Genomic DNA, 19,445 nt, shown 5'->3' on the forward strand with positions numbered 1-19,445 from the left:
TTTTTAGTTATATACTCAGGTTAATTTCATATTTAAGTGCACTACACAGTGATTTTATTTATCATTTATCCTTCCTTTGATGTATGAAAATCCAAGGTCCCTGTTGATATGATACTATATGAGTGTGTACATACATACATACATATATATATATATATATATATATATATATATATATATATATATATGTATCTCCAATGCTTTAAATAAGTTAAATTCTAAGGATTTTATGACCTATTTCTATCCCTGGAAGATGATGTGGTCTTTTACTGTGGAAAAGTTAAAAAGTAAGCTATGTGGTAGCTGGGTCTGTTCTGAGATAGACAGCATCCTGTCTGGCTACCTTTTCTGGTAGCCCTTTTCCTTATGTAAGTATGTGATACATTAGGAGGTGCAGTAACTTTAGAGAGAAACAGTTATTTTTTTTCCATCTCGTTTCATCTGTTTTGCACGGCTTAGCTTGGTTAGGACCAGTTTACACAGAGTTACTCCAGAGAAGCCTGAGTAAGCATTTGTTGGCTAGTATAAAAAACCTGGGCAATAGGACAACTGCATCTAAATCCTTGGCTGAAGGAATGTGTTTACCTTCCATTGCTTGATTTCACTATTTAGAGGTCACGCTACATACTTATCTGCTCAGGTAGAGCAATAAATATTTAGCTGCCTGGAAAGAATGTTACAGCCTTTTCTTTCAGATAGAAACATTGGGAAAATGATTTATACCTTTGCTGTCCTGAGAATAAGCTATTGGAATAAGCATTTGACAAGAAACTGCCCCCGGGAAAAATGCATGTTGTGCTTGTGTCTGAGCATCAGCTAGTGGAAAAATTTTTCCTAAAGATTTAGTTATGGTAAGCAGAGACTCTTAGGAGGACAGTGGCTTGTTTATATGTTAGGAGAGTGCTTGCTGTCAACAGAGGTCTTTCAAAAAGGGATACTCACTGACTCTTGCTTCTTGCTTGTCAACCCATGCAAGGATTTGTTTAGCCCAGATGTGTTTCAAGGTATAATGATGTTTTCAGGCTTTCTCAGCAGGTAATCAGAAAAAAATTTTCTGAGTAGAGACTATTGAGTGTTATCTAATAATTATTTTTCAAGTTTGTAGCATTCAGTGCCATTAAGAATTCAGTGCTACATTCATTAAGAATAGGATTTCAGTAGATATTTGTCTTTTTATTGTGTTTATGAATATTTATGTATGCAGTAAGTATTTGACAATTTTTTATAAAAACCAGAAAATATCAATGAAATAATACTGATATACAAAAAAATTACAATTTTAATTTTTCAGGTTTTACTCTAATAGTAATAGTAGTAAACTGATTAAGTGGGTCTTTGAAATATTTATTTCAGTGCCTGAAGACCCACCTAATAACATAACTTTTCAGAAGATACCAGATGAAGTAACAAAGTTCCAAGTAACATTTGTGCCACCATCTGAACCAAATGGAAATATTCAAGTGTATCAAGCTATGGTTTACAATGAAGATGACCCTGCTGCCATCCAGATCCACAACCTTAGTGTCATTGAAAAAAAAGATCAGTCAGTCACTGCCATGATAGAAGGACTAAAAGGAGGACATACCTATAATGTCAGCGTAAGAACTGATGCATTTGGGGGGGTGTATTTTTTTCTTTGATGTAAGTGTGAGATTAGTTTGAAACTTTGACTGAATATGAGATTTTCATGCCAAGAAGGTTAGCTGGGGTGCAAAGAGAGGCAGGTCTGAGGAACAAGGGGAGCAATGAACAGGATAGAGTGAGTGGGAGCAGAACACATCACTAGTCTGGATGACCAGTTCATGCGCTTATTAAAGCAACCTGTGACACATAGTCACAAGCACAAGACTAAATCTCTCTCTTAATTCCACTACTGGCATTGTTTGTTTGGCTTATAGGACATGAAAGGTTCAGTTCTGCAAGGGGAGTTTGCTAGAAGTATGTGCATGAAGTACTTTCAAATACTCAGAGAGAGGGACACGAGAGGAGAAAAGATCATTCTTTAAGTGGGCTTGCTTACTCCTTTTTTAAGAGCTACATTATAAGCAATGAAGTGTTACTGTACTTAGGATTTTAAAGGAATATAATTTCTAGCCAAGTGTGAATGACAAATGGAGTGTTTTGGCATTCATTGTTGCTTCAGATATATCCAGTATTGGCCAATATGATGCTATTACAATACTCATTAAAACAAATATTTTTTTCTTAAGGTGTATGCAATTAATGGTGCTGGTGCAGGGCCAAAAATTCAATTGAAAATAACCATGGATATCAAAGGTATGTCCCATAAAGTACCCTTTATCTGAAATCTCTGTAAATTCTGAAGAAATTGCTGCTCTACCTGTGAGTACACAGCTGTGTGCCTTGAGCTATTACTTAGAGGCTGCATAATGTAGGAGCAGGAATATGTAATTGATCACCTTGAATTGTAGTGTTTAGTTTTACAGATCATTTGCTATTTGTATTAGAACGATACTGTAAAGCATGCGCAGACTCAGTGAAGTAATCATATCAAGTTCAATATTTTAGTTATCATCAGCAAACAGCTTAGAATATGACACAGGAATAGCTAAGTATGCAGTATCACAGCTGTTGAAATAAAGTAATTGATTGAAATTAATTGAAAAACTAAAAATCACTCTTTTTATTGTTTCTTCTTTCAATTGAAAACTGATATACATAGGTATTTATCAGAATATAGTTTTTAGAGGCTTAAGACATCAAGTAGAACATTAAGTAATCTCTGAAAATATGCTGGAGATCTTTTTTTGCACAACTCAGCTGTGGGCCTGAACAATGTACCTGCAGTGAAAATACTGTAAAACAGAACTCTGTGGTATATCTTTGTTTAAAAACAGAACCACCACGGCCTAAAAAGAAACCAGCACCAGTTTATGATACCAATGGAGCACTACTCGTCACAGCGACAACAATTACAATCAGAATGCCAATATGTTATTACAGTGATGATCATGGTCCTATCAAGAAGATACAAGTTCTGGTTGTGGAAGCTGGAGGTAGAATTTAATAAATTCCCTTGAAAGCAGTGTTCAGTTTCAACTGTTTGTCTTTTTCATTTATTTTCTTGGGTTTCAGTAATTTCATTTTAAGAGACAGTCAACAAAGTCACTTTTGCTGTGGCAACAGCACTAAGGGCAAAATATCTTTCACAGTACCTGTGGGCTAGGTACTGGATTCTGGGAATACTTGCCAACAAAATGTCTTCTATGCTGTTTGAAGCCACCAATATTATTCTGTCCCTAATTTTATCACTATAGTTCTTTATTTTCTGTTTCCTTGGAAAACACCCCAACATTTTACATATGTGAATGTGAATAAATATGAAACTTTTGGGGTTTGGCAAGGTTATTCTTCTGTTGCTATTAGTGTTGCCCATAAAAGAATGCAGCCATGTGCAGTTGATATTTCCATTTCATTACGGGGGCAGAGGGAGTTATATAAATCCCTTCTGTAGACTGTGGGTAAGAATGTTTATTCCCTTGTATGGACTGATGAGTATTTACTCTTACGAAGAGTGCTGTGAAACCTTTTGACTAACTGCTTATCAATGTGAGTGGGAGTTTTATGATAAGACATCATATGGTCATGCTTACTTTACCTAAGAAGGAAAAACTCCAGGTATTTAATTCCCTTATTTTTCTTGGTTTCAAAGTATAGAAGTAAAGCATGGACATTAAGTGAACTCACCTTAAGTGTCTCACCTATTTCTGAACTTTGCATTTTAACACTAGTCCTAAAGACATATACTTCATAGCTATTGCTGTGAAGATTCTCTTGAACTGAAAGATGAACAAATACCATGCTAAGCAACATTGTGAAGATTTTTCTCATGAGCTGCTGGGTTCCATCCACGTATGGAAATCTAGTAATTTAATTTATAAATCTTTACTGTCTTCAGACTAAAGGGTTTTTACTGGCTTGCTAGCTAGTCATGTTCAGTTTCAAAATCAAGTGTCTTGCATAAATAATATAATCCAAAGGCAGAGCTGCTGTGTGAAATTGCCCCTCAAATTTTCTAGATGTGATTTAGTTGGCTTACTCAAAGTTAACAAAACACAGATACTGTGGATAGTGAGGAAGTTTGGGTTTAAGTGCAAATTCAGTTATAGACTTATTTGTCTAAATGACACCAGTAGCATGCTAAGCTCTTAAAAAATAATTTCCTATGTAACTTTAATTGCAGTCTGGTTACAATGTAAATTGTATCTATTATTTCTTTTCTTGATAATAGCTCAGCATGATGGGAATGTTACCAAGTGGTATGATGCCTACTTCAACAAACCGAGGCTGTATTTTACAAATGAAGGCTTTCCAAACCCACCATGTATAGAAGGAAAAGAAGACATGAGTGGGAAAGAAGAGATATATGTCATAGGCGCTGATACTACATGTATGATACCAGCCAGTCAAGACAAAATCTGTAATGGCCCACTGAAACCAAGAAAGCAGTACCTGTAAGTACGTTTGTCTCTATGTTTGTCCAAGAGAAAGATTTAAATGAAATATAGATTTATGCAAACACTCAAAACATAGAGTTCAATTAGAAAAGGTGGACATTGAAATTATCATCATGTATATCTAATTTAAAATTTTTTGGCTGAGCACAGATATGGGAGATAAATTTTCTACAAAATTTTTCAAACGAAAGAAGATGATTATTGAGTTCTTAAATTAAATAAATTCAAATTCAAGATAAATAATTCACATCAGGGTTTTTCAGAAATTTAAGATTTTGGCACTGAGTTATTGATATCTGTCATGATGTCACTTTTGCAGGTGAATAATGATTCCAAATTATATTACACTAAACTTAAAAATATTTTTTAGTTCGTAAGTTAAACAATATTTAAGAAAATACACATAAACTTTATTTCATTAGTTTTTCTGGTTTTCTTTCACAGATTTAAGTTCAGAGCAACTAACATTAAAGGGCAGTTTACAGATTCTGACTATTCTGACCCTGTCAAAACATTAGGTAAGAAGAGTGTCATTTACTAAAGTATTTCTCTATTTCTAAAGAGTCGACACAATTCAGTTTCTTTTTAATACAGTGGTTTCCATGAAGTAAATAATCTCTATGTTTGTTAACTAGAATGGCTGAAAAAATATATCCATTGCCTTGTATGTCCTTTTGAAGTTGTCAAGAGATTCTATGTCAGCCTGGACTGTTAAATGAAGAGGCAGCATTGACAAAGCTTGTTTGCAGAGATTCAATTATACCAATAAAAATACCATGATGCCAGGATAGTTCATCCTGTTTGGCAAACCGCCAGCAGCCATTCTCTTTGTGCTGTTTCCTTCTCTGTTGGATGTAGAACCAGTACTTGCTACTCTTGGCTGCATGAAAAATTGGCTGGATGACCGGGTCCAAAGAATGGTGGCCAAATGGAGTTCCATCCAGCTGGCAGCTGGTCCCTAGTGGGGCTCCCAGGGCTCAGTATTTGGCCAGTCCTGTTTAATGTCCCTGCTGGTGACCTGGACAAGGGGATCAAGGGCACTTTCAGTCAGTTTGCAGATTACACCAAGTTAGGCAGGAGTGTTGATCTGCTGGAGGTCAGGAAGGCTCTGCAGAGGGAGCTGGAAAGTCTGGATTGATGGGCCAAGGCCAATTGTATGAGGTTCATCGAGGCCAAGTGCCAAATCCTGCACTTGGTCACCCTGTGTAGTGCTACAGGCTTGGGGATGAGTGGCTGGAATGATGCCCCAGGGAAAAAGAATCTGTGGGTGCTGGTCAACAGCAGCTGAACATGATCCAGCATGTGCCCAGGTGGCCAAGAAGGCCAGTGGCATCCTGGCCTGTATCAGGAATACAGGCTGAACTGTATCGGTGTAGCCAGCAGGACCAGTGCAGTGATTGTCCTCCTGTACTTGGCACTGGAGAGGCCACACCTTGAATCCTGTGTCCAGTTCTGAGCCCCTCACTACAAAAAACATTGAGGTGCTGGAGGATGTCCAGGGAAAAGTAATGGAGCTGGTGAAGAGTCTGGAGCACAGGTCCTGCGGGGAGCAGGTGAGGGAGCTGGGGTCATTTAGGACAGAGAAAAGGAAGCTCAGGAGAAGATCTTACCACTCTCTGAAAAGGTTGTGGCAAGATGGGTGTCAGTCTCTTCTCCCAGGTAACAATCAATACAATGAGAGGAAATGTGGTGTCAGGGGAGGTTTAGATCAGATATAAGGAAAAATTTCTTTATAGAAAGAGTGTCAAGCATTGGAGCAGGCTGCCCAGGAAAGTGGTAGTCACCATCCCTGGAGGTATTTAAAAGATGTGTAGATGTGGCACTTAGGGACAGGATTTAGTGGTGGCCTTGTCAGTGTTGGGTTAGCAGTTGGACTTGATGATCTTAAAGGTCTTTTCCAAACTAAATGATTCTATGATTATATTCCAGTGAGCTTAATGGCAGGTCATCTGAGGGCATGACCCTTTAGCCCCTTCATCCTTTAGAAGTAGACAAAGCTCCATCTGAATTAATAAATTAATGTTGTCTAAGAGAATCCATCAGGTTCTAAAGTCACTAGCCAATAGGTCAGTTGTTATTTGGTCCAAAATCAAACATAATTCCCTCATGGCCATGTTGATATACCCCTAAAATTGGGAATGACATTTCTTGTAGCAGACTGTAATAAGATCTGTAAGTTCTTTTAATATATTTGTAAGTCAAAAACGTACTTAGCTAAGCATTAGCCCTGACTTTCTCAAAATGCACACCAAGACAACTGGATGAGTACCCAGAAGAATTTTAGTGGGCACATATTTTTCATTTGGCATTCATCTTCTGTGATATGAGCTCCCTTATTCATCTAATCCATTTTAGGAATTTGTTACATGATCTGATGCTGAAGACCCTGAAATGCTGATTCACTACCTGAATATTCTGAAAGGATCTGGCACTGTTTCTCCAGCCCGGAATGCTCTGTAAAATGTAACATAAAAGTTGTATTTATATGTTCTGAATTTAAAAGATCTAAGCAAATGAAGCTAATATTTTTCCCAATAAGGGAAAGATAGTGTGTCCAATCAGGCAAAACAAGTTCACTGGAAATGAGTCCAACTCTATCCAGACCTCTGGGCAATTTTCTCCTTTCTAACAGAAAAATCTGCAATATTTAGTGGCAGGCAGATAGTGTAATTCATTGCCTTATCCATTGTTATTGAAAACTTGTGACATTTTCTACCTTGTACATGATAAATAAACAAGATCTGTTTGTATGATGAATAAAATCTAATATGGAAAAAACCAAAACAAGGGATAAATTCCTCAGATATCTGTGTCTCCTCACACCCATCCAATGCTTTCTGTATTAATCTTTAACATCAAGCACTGCTTTTTAAGGCCAAACTACAGCATACTTTTGTCTGGCCTTAGCTTCTAAATTTCAGAGCTTACATAACTTACATGGAATAGATAATCAAAACTTCTTTGCATGCCTTCTTACAAGTGCTGTGAAATTAACATCAAATTGATACATCACAAGTGATGCAGGTACTGCAGTTGAATGGTATTGAAGATACAGCACTCTCCTGAAACACTTAGCATGAGGAACCTTGCCCAAGTGTTTCTTTCTAGAAACTTTGGTTACAGGAACTTCCAGCTTGCTCTAGAAATATAACTCAGAAAACATGCGAAAAAGTCAGCTTTTATAAATCTTTGCAACCCAGTTACTTCTATTGCACTCATAGCATCAGCTGCTCTCCAGGAGAAATTTATGCTGCCTGAAATCAGAATTGCAATTTTATTTTAAATCAATTAGCTTCTTTAGTAATAACCACTGAAATTTTTGGGTTTCCAACATTAGACTTCCATTTTGTTAGATGAAACACTAGTTTGAATTTTGGCAGAGCTATTCACAACAGTTCAAAAACCCCTACATTCTGGTTTCTAGGTCTACTGAGAGATTAGGTAGGTCTTTGATCTGGAAAATCAGAAAGTTAACCTTTTAGTACAATTAAATGTCACATGTTTGAAGCAGAAAAAAGTATGGAAAACCTTGAGAGATCATTTTGTGACTCATGTCAGATGGTCTTGTAAATAATAGGAATTTTGTTAGGGAGGAACACTGAAGCAGAAATTATGGGAATATACAGCTGCAATAATGTTTTTTAATTACAGTAAAGGATATATTTTAATAGGGCAGACCCACCCAATCATATCCGGCGTACCACAACCTTCCTCTTGAGCTGGAGAGGTGGAGTTTCTTCCTCATAATCCATGACTCTCATTGCAAAGTTAATGTCCCTATTACAGTGAAAGGTCAGGATTTTTCCATGAGATAATTAAGATACAGTGATAAATCCTGTTTAAATTTGTAATACATCAATGCAGCTTGTAACCCTTTTGTAAACTCTGGTGGTTAGTTCAGCAAATCACTGTGGGACAACGGGTAGTCCTGTGTAAGTATGCTTATTCCATGTGAATTGTAAATCTGATGAGACAGGAAATAATCAAAATGGGGTTTCCTGACACTGTCTTTTACCTAGAAAGTGACCTTATGATATTCTATTATTGCAGTTTGTTATTATCATGTATTGAGTGCAGCACTTCAGAGTTATACATCATGATGTTCTCTGTTTGGTCTCCTTTCCCATGCCCTTGATTATCTCTACAGACATGTCTACAGGGATGTGTAGTCCTCCCTTGTTGCAAATAAGTAGGAGAAAATGTAGGTTTTTAATTCTTGGTTGGCATTTTACCAGCACTGTTTTGTTTAATAACATCTGCATTGTTTGGATTGATGTTAATTGTCCATTCTGACACAGACTTCACTATTCTGTGTAAAACAGAACTGTTGTAGAGGTTTCTCTGGATATACTTCTGTTCTTTCACAATACTGACATTTTTGCCTTATCACAGTGATAAGTGAGTGGCAGGAACTTTTTGATTCATTTTCTCATTGAAACATTTTTGTATGTACTTGCTTTTCTATTCTACTATCTATACCTAAGATTAAATGTTTTCTTACCTTGTAGTGTCCAGTGTTGCATCTAAACTTTTGCTAATGCAGTGGAAGAATTGTTTCAGGTGTTTTGCAAACTATACTGAATTCTGTTGTCTGTAACTTCATACAGACGTGATATTGCTTATTTATGTTGGTGTCAGTCTACAATAATCTCTGATAAATTTCTACCTAGCCTACTGTTTACTGTGCTGTGTTATTGTAGCTGTATTATTGTAGCTGATTATTCCTGCCTACATGTAGAACCATGCGCTTGATCTTACAAAATTCCATCCCACTGTTTTAAGGTGATTTCTTCTGATAAATCAGGATCATTTTGAATTTTAATCACATTCTCTCAGGTACATCAGTCCAGATCATCTGAAATATACTCTCTAATCCAAAAATCACAGTTTTTTGAGATAAACAAAACCAAGACCGTGGTGTTTCCCAGTGTGTCCTTGGGAGGATGTTGTCCCTTGAGCGGGAAATAGTTTCATATGGCAGGAAACAGTACATTTTCTCCTTCTCCTTGATGCTAAACAGGAACTAAGTTTTTCTGCAGTGTATCAGCAAGTGGAGGTGAATGTCAACAAAAGTGAACAGTACCATCAGTAGTATTCCCTTGCTTTACTTATTTTCACTGTTGCCTAAGGGAAAATGAGGGTGAGTTTTATTATAGGCACAGGATTACAGGAAGGGTGGGAAATTAAATGAGTCTCAGAAATTTAGCACTAAAGATATTCAAGACGAGGCCTAGAAACTACCAATCTAAGTAGTTTATCAGTTTCTGAATGAGCTTTCATTCTCACCTGGAAGGACTGATTAGAATACCGACACCTTTACTTTTCACTCATCGAGGCCTTTATGATGACTTTTGGCCTACTGGTGGTTATTCCTAACAATATCACAAATTCTCACATAAACCAGGAGCATGAGTTAATGGTCAGCGAGGCAGATTAATCCAGAAAGTTCAGATCTCACCACTGGTTCAGTTCCTTCAGCACCTTTAGATTACCACTAAAAATAATATCATTGTCTTTGTGAGTGGCAGCTGCAAGCCTCATTGCTTTAGAGTTGTGCTCTTTCTTTTCCACCTGAGGAGCTGCAGTAGTCCTGCACAAAGACTGAAGCAGGAGCTGACCTCCATCCAGTGTTCAGACTGATGTTACTGCAGTATAGACTGACCTTAACCTGTTCAGCAGGTAAAACTGAAAAACACCAGGTGAAACCTGCACATATAGTATTAGCATATCTGTATTAAAATTATGTATTACGTAGATCAGCAATGCTTAGGAACCCTTACACAAACTATTTCTGGTTTTGTTATATTTTTCTTTTTTTTTTTTTTGAAGCTTTTCAACCAACATAAAATGGGTGCAGTTATACAGAGACAAAATGTGTCTGTCTTTCACTATTCCCCTATTTCATACTGTCAGAATTTTAGAAATTCTGAAGAATATATGATATATTAGTTTTCCACTTTCTGTTGCAGGTGAAGGACCGACAGGAAGATCTGTAGAAGTTATCCTTGCTGTTACTTTGTGTATACTTTCAGTTGTTCTTTTGGTGGCTGCAGTATATGCTTTTGCAAGGTGAGATTTACATATCCTTGCCATAGCATGTTTGAAAATACTCAAAAATGGTTTAAAGAAGAGTTGAAACAGTCCTATAAATGTAATTTCAAAATGTCTTGATTTTTGGTTGGTGGGTTTTTTTTGTTTTGTTTTGTTTTTATGTAGAAACTAAGGGAGAGACTCACAAAGAATTGAGTCTAGTGAGGGTGGAATCTTCCATAGACGAAGAAGAAAATCCAACTATTCCAGAGGGTAAATCAAAGTGGTAGCCTTTCTTAACCTTTCAGAGCCACTTCTCTATTGACAGATCAGAGTGTCAGCTGGTTATAGATATCATGATGCCTAATACTATTTACAGCTGGGTATGAAGTAAATACTCTAAATTCTATTTTCTGTCTTCCTAATAAATTTATCAGTTAAATACACTGAAGTCCCACAGGTGGAAGAGAAATTGAGTTTCAATTCAAATAGTGAACAAAATGTCCATGTAAAGAAGGCGGCTGCATACTGCACACACGATGTGAGTTTCATCATTCATTCATGATGTTCATTCATCAGTTCTGTTCTTACTCAGCTGATTTATTCAGGCATTACCATAGAATTTTTGTAGAAAAACTAAAAGAACACTGCACCTAGATTCTTTCTTCTGAATTTTAGACAACATATATTCAGTATTTGACTAAATTACACTCTTAGAAGGGAGACAAGAAGAAAGGCCAAGGAAAGATTCCTGGCAACCATTTTTCAGTTTCAGCCTGTCAAATCGAAGTATTGACATATGTGTCCTTAAATATTTTGCATGTGTATTTTTCACTATTTTCTGTTTAGAATTCGGCAAAAGCAAAAAGAGGGAGGCACATACTCCCCACGAGATGCTGAAATTATTGACACGAAATTCAAACTGGATCAGCTGATCACAGTGGCAGACCTGGAGCTGAAGGATGAGAGATTTACACGGTAAGCATACTCCTTAGGCAAAACAGTAGTGCAGAGGGTCTGTAGCCATGACCCCTTTCTGACCTTTGCTTGTTTGGAAGTGTTTGTGCTGTTCTTATTTACACAGGTCACTGAGATCCTTTTTCAAAGAATGACCTCCATCCTCAAGACACTTCTCACTAGCTTTTAGAAAATCACTTAATCTTAAGCTCTTTTTACAACAAGATAAAAATCTAAGTGCAAATCACTGTTTAATTGTGTTAGCCAAAGAAGGGCTACATATTTTAAACATGCAAAATTTGTGAGTTTTTTAATGGCCCAATATTTTGTGTAGGCTGCAAACTTACACAGGCTTTTTGAAAAAGCCAGACTCCTAGAAGTCCCTGTCAACTAAGTCAAGAACAAATCTGTCATTGTTTAATTGATATTTAGAAAGCAGGGGGTTTTTTTAAACAGAGGGATTGGCATAACATTTGGGTTTCTGTGGAACTCAGCACACTGACTATCCTAACATCTACTCATTTGAGGTGCATGCAGCAATTCATATTTTGTATCTGACAAGAAATCTTTTCACAGGTATTTATCAGAAGGAAAACCGCTTTTTGACTGCCAGAAATATTGATATTATTCACCAAATAAATATAATGGTGATTATCAGTAATATGTGACATCCAACTGAGTTAGAAATGTTTGGTGAGCATTCTTCACCTGCCTGTATTTTCCCTGCTGTGTCACAGATGAAACATTGTGGTAGGCAGTCTCCTTAAAGATGAGAAGCCTAAAACAGCCCTAAAATGGCCCTAGTAGCCAAATATCCTACTGTTGCAGACTAGGAATGGCTGGAAGATGAAAGGTTGTAGTTGTTGACCTGGGGTTTTTGTGTATGTCTGTGTGTGGTACAGAGTGAGTTGATTGCATGTACAAACCTGTTCAAAATAGAGCACGCGAGAATGGCTGCTTGTAACAGATGAGAAAACATACTGGGAATCATCTGGAACTCATTGATGTAATGGCTGGGGTATGTCCTGTGCAGGGCACTTGTTCAGATAGCAGAATTTAGTACCTGCTAATAACAGTGCAAAGCATCCTCTGAAGGCAGAACCATTGACAATGCACTGCAGGAACTGTGCCTCAGATAAATGATCTTGATGTATCTTCAAAATTACCTTGTTTTCACATCGTTAGCTGAATAAGAATAGTACTAATGTTGTTTATGTACTAAAGTATTAATGGATTTTACTTCCAGATACTCTTCATTTTTCTTTAGACGCAAGGAGATTTTTGTCATCCAGTAAGTTTTTGTATTATTGAAGCAACATGGTGTGTTTTCCATTCTGTTCTCTTAACCTGTGTGTTATTGTGCTATATTGAATGATATAGTTAATCAAAATGAAATGTCAATCTTTGCAGATGTTCTAATGAGAAACAAAGGTATTTGTCATAATGAAATCATGTATATTTTTAGTCCCTAATGTTGAGTTATAGGAGTTCCACAACTATTTTGGAATAAATCAGGGCAATTTTAAAATAGAAATTATAATACATTATGGCAATATAGCCCTGATATATACAACATATCCTTGAAATAAAGGTAGTGCAAATGTGACATAAGAAACATGCTGTTTCTTTTCTTTGGAAGTTAGGTTATATATACTTAAGAGAAATTATCTTTTTTCTTCAACTGTCTTTAGTACACAAGCTACAGCTGTTTCATACTATGCCCCTACAATCTCAGCAACATATCCACACAGTCAAATATCCTTTGTTGGTTTGCAGATACAATTCTGCCACTTTTCTGTCTAAATTACGTGTATTTTAAATTTTTACGGTCTCAAACTCTAAAGGGTAATTGAAAACTATAATATTTAATACTCTTTTACACTTCATTATGTGATTTATGCACAGCAAGACCTTTACTGAACAGTGCTTCAGCAGTTTTAGTTACATCGCCCTTATTTTAATGAGTCAGTCTCACAATTTGGTTTGCAATTTGTCATGTCCTTCCATCTGTACTTTTCCCTCCTTACAACTGTCCTTTAATGGTCAAAAGCAAAGACTCTCTCCTGTCATTGTAAGGTACAGGATGCAGGATGGTGCAGGATGCAGGTACAGGATGATAAAATTTTGGATTATTATTTTTCAAAACATAGTGGCACTGAAGCTACAGCAGGCTTCTTGCCCAGGTCCTTTGTTGAACATTATGACAAACTGTTGAAGTTTGAAGTGCAGGCACTAATTGAGAGCTCCTCAGGACAGGATTCATGGCATCTTTTCAGCTGGAAGACAGAAAATGTCCCGAGGTACTCTCCTAGATAACATGAGGGGTAATGAGGAGCAGGATATCCTTTATCTGTTCAAAATGTTTTAGTTTATTTTGGCTTTTTTTTTTTAAGTCTCAAAGAATCTTTTACTATGTGTAATATTCTGTTCTGGTAAAGTCAATAGCCAAAAGGGACATTTTAGGTGTCTATAGTACCTGTCTTTAATATAGTGGCATCCTTCCTGGTAATGATGAGTTATATCAAGGAGCAGAAGCATGGCAGCATTTACCAAGGCAGCTTACTGCAAAACCTAATGACTAAAATATTTCTGTTTCCTGTTTTTAGACTTCCACAGTTGCATAATGAAAGAACCTTTGTACCTGTTGCCATTGGGGAAAAACAATGTTGAAGTCAATTACAGTCCCAGTTCTTGTGTTGACCCTATCATTCTCATGATTTGTGGTTAAAGCAGTGACATGTTAGCATGTTTAATTATTGTATTTAAGTCTAACCTTCACAAATTTCCCATGCACTTGGAATGGGCATCACTGCATCTGCACAATCTACACTGGCCGCATTTAGGCAGCTATCTCAGCTGTACTTGCAGAACATGCTGTGTTTCAGTTCGTGGCATCTTGCAAGTGTTCGAGGAGGGCAGAGGTGGGCAGATTTCTTTACCAGACTGGCATGTTTGTATTTTTCAGATAGCAGTAAATCAACAGAAATCTTGTCCAGGTTCCTACCCTGAAAGGGCAATGGGGAGTTTGTGTGATCCTAGGTGATAGAAGAACAATATAGATTTTTTTCCTCTACCTACTAATTATCCCATTCAGTGCTCATTTGAAGGGAGAAACCAGGTTTTTGGTCACTTCTCTGACATTATATTATTTAGCTACTCTAAATCAATAAAGGCACATGCAGCTGACACAGTTCATCCACAGAATCAAAATACTCTGCTTCATGAGATCCTTCTTGACTGCCCCTCATCCATTGTCTCTTCAGACATTCTCTCATTCTTAGTGAATCATGGTTTATGATCTTGGCTCATATTCTCAGAAAATTTTTGCAGCTGGTATCTCATGAGAAAAACAGTAAAGTAGAAAAAGATTTTTCTGTTCTGTATGAATATGACTGGAAATACTTTTTATTATTCCAAGATCAAAAATTCAACAGCTTGAAGCTCAGCAAATGTTCAGTATAGGTTAATCAAAACCTTACCTTTCACGCATTTTTATAGCTTTTTGAATATGATGTATTTTGCACTACAAAAGTCAGTTTGAGTAGGAAAAGAGAAATTTAAATGTGCCAAGCATTCAATTTTGAAAATTTTGAATTTTTTTTTTGGGTAGCATTTTTTTTTTCAGACCAGGAAATTAAAGGAAAATCCCAGTTCCAGTAGTGGTCTTTTAGCATAATGATCATAGTAAAAAATTATTGACAAACTTCAGTGTCTAAAATTACTAATACTAGCTAGTACATATACAGTCTGTCTCACCAAGTCTTTGTTAAGCAATTTATCAGTTGGGTGTAGTTTCAGAGGGCATGCAGGGAATTAAGTCCTACTGAATTTAGTGGAAAATTAGATCTTCCTTATGAATCCAAAATGCTAACTTTGAATGTTTGGGACATATGTTGCACTGATGGTGGAGATGGTGTGAGACAGCTAATAACAGTAAAAAGCAACCTTGTTCAAAATATATATAGCCCATCAACCTAAACTGAATTAAACACTTTTTCATCAAGCGCATTGGATATGCGAATACTGGGTGCTCTCATCACTTGCCTTTTACAACAGCTCCACAGGGTTTGCCAAGTCACCCTTCAAAGCAGACCCTGATCTTCTGTGAATAGATTCTGTCCCTAAATTTTCAGGGTGCACCAGGTTTGGTGAGATACTAGTAACTCTTCCTTGTTCCAGGTGCTTACCTAGGAGACAACCTCTCTGGCACTCTACTTTTGCGGTGCTTTCTGCAGCAAGGATAAAGCAATTTAGATCTCCAGGTTTTTTTTAATTTTTCCTTGAGGAATTGCACCTTGTAGTTGATCTTTTGAGGCTTTTGTTTCACTCTATGTGAGACAGCTTGTCAAGAAAATGGGGTCAGAAGAAATATTTCTGCATTACAGACACTGTAGCCCCTGTAAACACTAGGTAATTAGAACTCCTTATGGAAAAGTATTGTATAGAAAATGATTGTCTGATCCTATCTTTCCTATATACTATGCATTCAGTGGGTGTCTATATTGGAGGTAACAATTTTGCACACACATTAATTTCTATAGACCAGCCTAATTCTTTCTTTGTGTAGACAGACCTGTCTTCCTTTGAGTAAGGATAGGCATGGCTTCTGCCTTGTCTTTTTCTTCAACAACTTTCCCTTCAGGAAGCCTATTTTTGACAGCTGATTACTAAAGTTTGTGTCCCAGGAGAACAATGTTCATGAATGTATATGTCCTGGTACAATGGAAGAAATGACCATGTGTTCTCTTTCCTTAGGCCTTTAATATGTAGGAAGGGTTAAGCTCCGTATTGCTTTCAATTAACTTATTAAAAATTAGTTCCTCTGTTGGTCCTAGGAAGTGTCAGTGGTGCTTATGAGTTAAGCCTTTTGCCTACATAGTAATTTCTGTAGTTTTCTGGTTGGGCGAAATTTTAATTCCTTGTGGATTTCAGATGATTGACCCAGAGAGAAAGCTGAGTCTGTGTGACAATATGTCTTCAGTTATCACTGCCAACACAAATAAATGGCTTCTAGCTCTATCACAAGTAATCTGAGTGGGATTCAGATTTTTGATAGTCTTCAAAAAAACCCCACACATGAAACAATACACTGTTTTAAAAGAAAATCAGATTTAAGGCAATAAAGCATTCTTTATCTTAGAGAATGTTTTTCTTTCCTCATTTCAGAGTCAGACAAGTGGAAATCTGAAATGGTCCAGCTGAAATAGGGAAATTTTCAACTTCATGGTTTGATTCTAAATTGTGCTTATCAAGATCTAGTGACATTTATATTTTTAAGTTTTATAAAAAACACTGGGAAATGTGGAGGACAAGATTACAGATAGATGAGTATTTGTTCATTGACAAAATACTGTAAGACTATTACTATGTATTCCAAGTCAAGAGACATAGAAAAAATACTATTATTTTAAGCCTAAGTATGGTGAAACAGAGCACTGCTGGAAGTATTTAGTGAGAACACAAAATTCATCCCTTCTGAAGATCCGTACACAGCAAAGCCAACTCCTTTGCTGCAGTTAGACAAGTTAGACATTAACTTTCCTATAAGCATTTTAAAGTAAACCATCTTATTTTCTGAGCTGCCAAGCCACTGCTATGTGCACTTGCTACTAACAGAAGTGTGACAGTTCAGTAGTTCTAAAAATCAAGTATTTCACTTAAATTCCCACAGATAGGTTTAAGTATCAACCCATAAATGCCTTGCTTGTTAAAAAAACCTTATACTGTTGGATCCAGGTACCTTCAGCACTGAAGTGCTAAATGGCATACCTGGATTTCTTATGTACAACACAGAATTAGTTTTTATTCCCTAATGACCAAGCTGCATTTTCTTACTGCAAATTATGTGCAGTAAGCCCCTCATGGCTGAAAATTTGAGAGCTGACTGTATTTGAAAAATTACTGGAATGCCAACTGGGACATGACTTTTTTCTGTTGTTCTTTGGTGAAAATAGGTGAATCCAAAGGAAAAACAAGTGTAACCTCCCTTCAAAGTCTGCTTATAATTTTGTCCTGAAAAAAAAAGGCTACAAAAAGTTTTTGTTCTGCTCAAAGACAAATATATATTTGTGTGCAGTACTTTGGTACAGCTATTAAAAATCCTTTTTTGTTAGGAAACTTTAGCTCTGTAATGTTGCCAATACTACTAGAAGGTAGTTTCATCTGCCATGTAATGCAAATAACTTATGTGCTACAATAAGCACAAGCTGTATGTCTAAACATTCTGAATAAATAGAGTTGCATGCTTTCTTATCTTATTGCCTTCTTTTTCTGAAGCTGTCCTTCAGTTGTCTTAGTAAGCATCTTTATTTCTGTGAATACTTTTAACTCCGGTGAGACTGATTCAGTGAGGCTTTCATAGCCAGTTTGCTTTGTTTGAGTGTAACAGTTCTAACAAAGTATGCATCACAAAGACATCCTTAGTAGCCTTGAAATTAACTTCTCTAAAGCTTAACAATAAATTATTCAGCAATTGTATTAATCTCATTTTATTATCACAATTAAATTTAAATAATTACAAATAACTTCATAAACCAACTATTTTAAAGCAATTTTTTCCTTTTCTACTAAAATTATGACAGCAGTAGAGTAGACATTTGTATTATAGAATATTTTTTGTCATATTTTCTGCAAGAATGTGTATTTGGAGGAACAGACACATAAAAGGGGTACTTAGAATTTTTTGAAGGAGCAGGTTATCTTTTAAACTGAATTATTACAAACTTTTTTACTTGGTCCTTTAGACAAGCTTTGTGAGTCTGAGTGCTCAGAAGCAATTGTGACCAAGTTTCAAGGCCATCTGAAAGTGCCCTGAGTGTAGATGCTCATATACTATCTTCATGAAACTTGCTGTGAGATCAAGTTAAAGATTTAATATGTATCACAGTTTTTAAAATTGACATATACAGAAACAGTAGTGAACATGTGAAAAATGAACATGAAACCAGGACACTAATTCTTAAAGTATTTAGGAAAACTACCATAGCTGTAGTTTCTGTAGAAGTACACCAGTAGCGTGATTCATCTGTGACTCATTTTAGATATCTGCTTCAAATGAGATGAAATTACACCTATTTCTCCTCATTGATTTTTAAAGAAATCTAGTGGCTAACTAAGAAATAGGTGTCCGTGTTCAGTTAGATTAATCCTATCCTGATGCTCTGAAATGATCCTTAGAAGAATGATATTGGGTAAAGAATGCAAAATAAAGCCTATAAATATATATGTAATGGTGTGCAGCAAGTATGGGTTTCCCAGGGCCATATGAGCCCAGAGCACTGTGAAGTGACTTAAAGAGAAAGATAGAAACTGTAACTATGTTATTCATATCTGCCAATACCTGAGACAAAAACTAATGAAGACAATCACCCAAGATACCTGAATTGGAATCCATAAGGGAAACCAATCTTTAGTTACCTGGTATTTAATCTAGAATCTATAAACATGCACAATATTGGTTATCTCTCAGCTTGCTATACTTAACAAAATCTCTGTTGCAGGTTACTTAGTTATAGAAAATCCATCAAGTAAGTTTATTAAAGATTTTTATGTTGTGTTCATCGATGAGTCTCAATGTGTGGTTCCCTCCTCTATGTTTATTAGAAAAAAATTCCAAGCTGCGTATAAATCATAAAAGCATGACTAATTGCATGGTAACTGGAGAAATGCTTTCTCTCTCTCTGGGGTGAAGCCTGCATGTCTGTGTTTTAGCTTGGGAAGTAATACAGGGTTATTTAACCTCCTCAGGATTTAAAAACCATGTCATTATGAGAATGAGGTCACCGCAATATTTTATATGTCTAAAACCTTGCAAAGTATAAAATGTTTTCTGTGTGACAAAGAAGTATTATGTACCTTAGAATGCAATAATAAGTTCACAAATTTACTTTAATGTCAAAACCTTGCCTTGAAATGCTGTTACCTATAAAAACAATCATAGCCTACAGTACTCTTAACATTAGCAACATTAAAAATTTTGTG

General features: G+C 36.3%; 1 protein-coding gene across 5 annotated transcripts in view; it reads left to right on the forward strand.

Moving 5' to 3' along the window:
* The window catches only part of PTPRQ (protein tyrosine phosphatase receptor type Q), a 129,583-nt gene that overhangs the window by 90,259 nt on the left and 19,879 nt on the right, over window positions 1-19,445 (forward strand). For 4 of the 5 annotated variants that reach the window (XM_068999644.1, XM_068999659.1, XM_068999652.1 and 1 more), the window contains 7 exons: window positions 1,354-1,598; window positions 2,211-2,277; window positions 2,859-3,017; window positions 4,253-4,475; window positions 4,923-4,996; window positions 10,448-10,547; window positions 11,358-11,486. In XM_068999644.1, the coding sequence (XP_068855745.1) occupies window positions 1,354-1,598; window positions 2,211-2,277; window positions 2,859-3,017; window positions 4,253-4,475; window positions 4,923-4,996; window positions 10,448-10,547; window positions 11,358-11,486 (997 nt within the window). Of the gene's footprint in view, window positions 1-1,353; window positions 1,599-2,210; window positions 2,278-2,858; window positions 3,018-4,252; window positions 4,476-4,922; window positions 4,997-10,447; window positions 10,548-11,357; window positions 11,487-12,711; window positions 12,757-19,445 lie in introns of all 5 variants that reach the window. The other variant, XM_068999669.1, reaches the window with a different exon arrangement.

Source organism: Aphelocoma coerulescens, chromosome 1A (assembly GCF_041296385.1).
Source record: "Aphelocoma coerulescens isolate FSJ_1873_10779 chromosome 1A, UR_Acoe_1.0, whole genome shotgun sequence".
Classification (NCBI taxonomy): domain Eukaryota; kingdom Metazoa; phylum Chordata; class Aves; order Passeriformes; family Corvidae; genus Aphelocoma; species Aphelocoma coerulescens.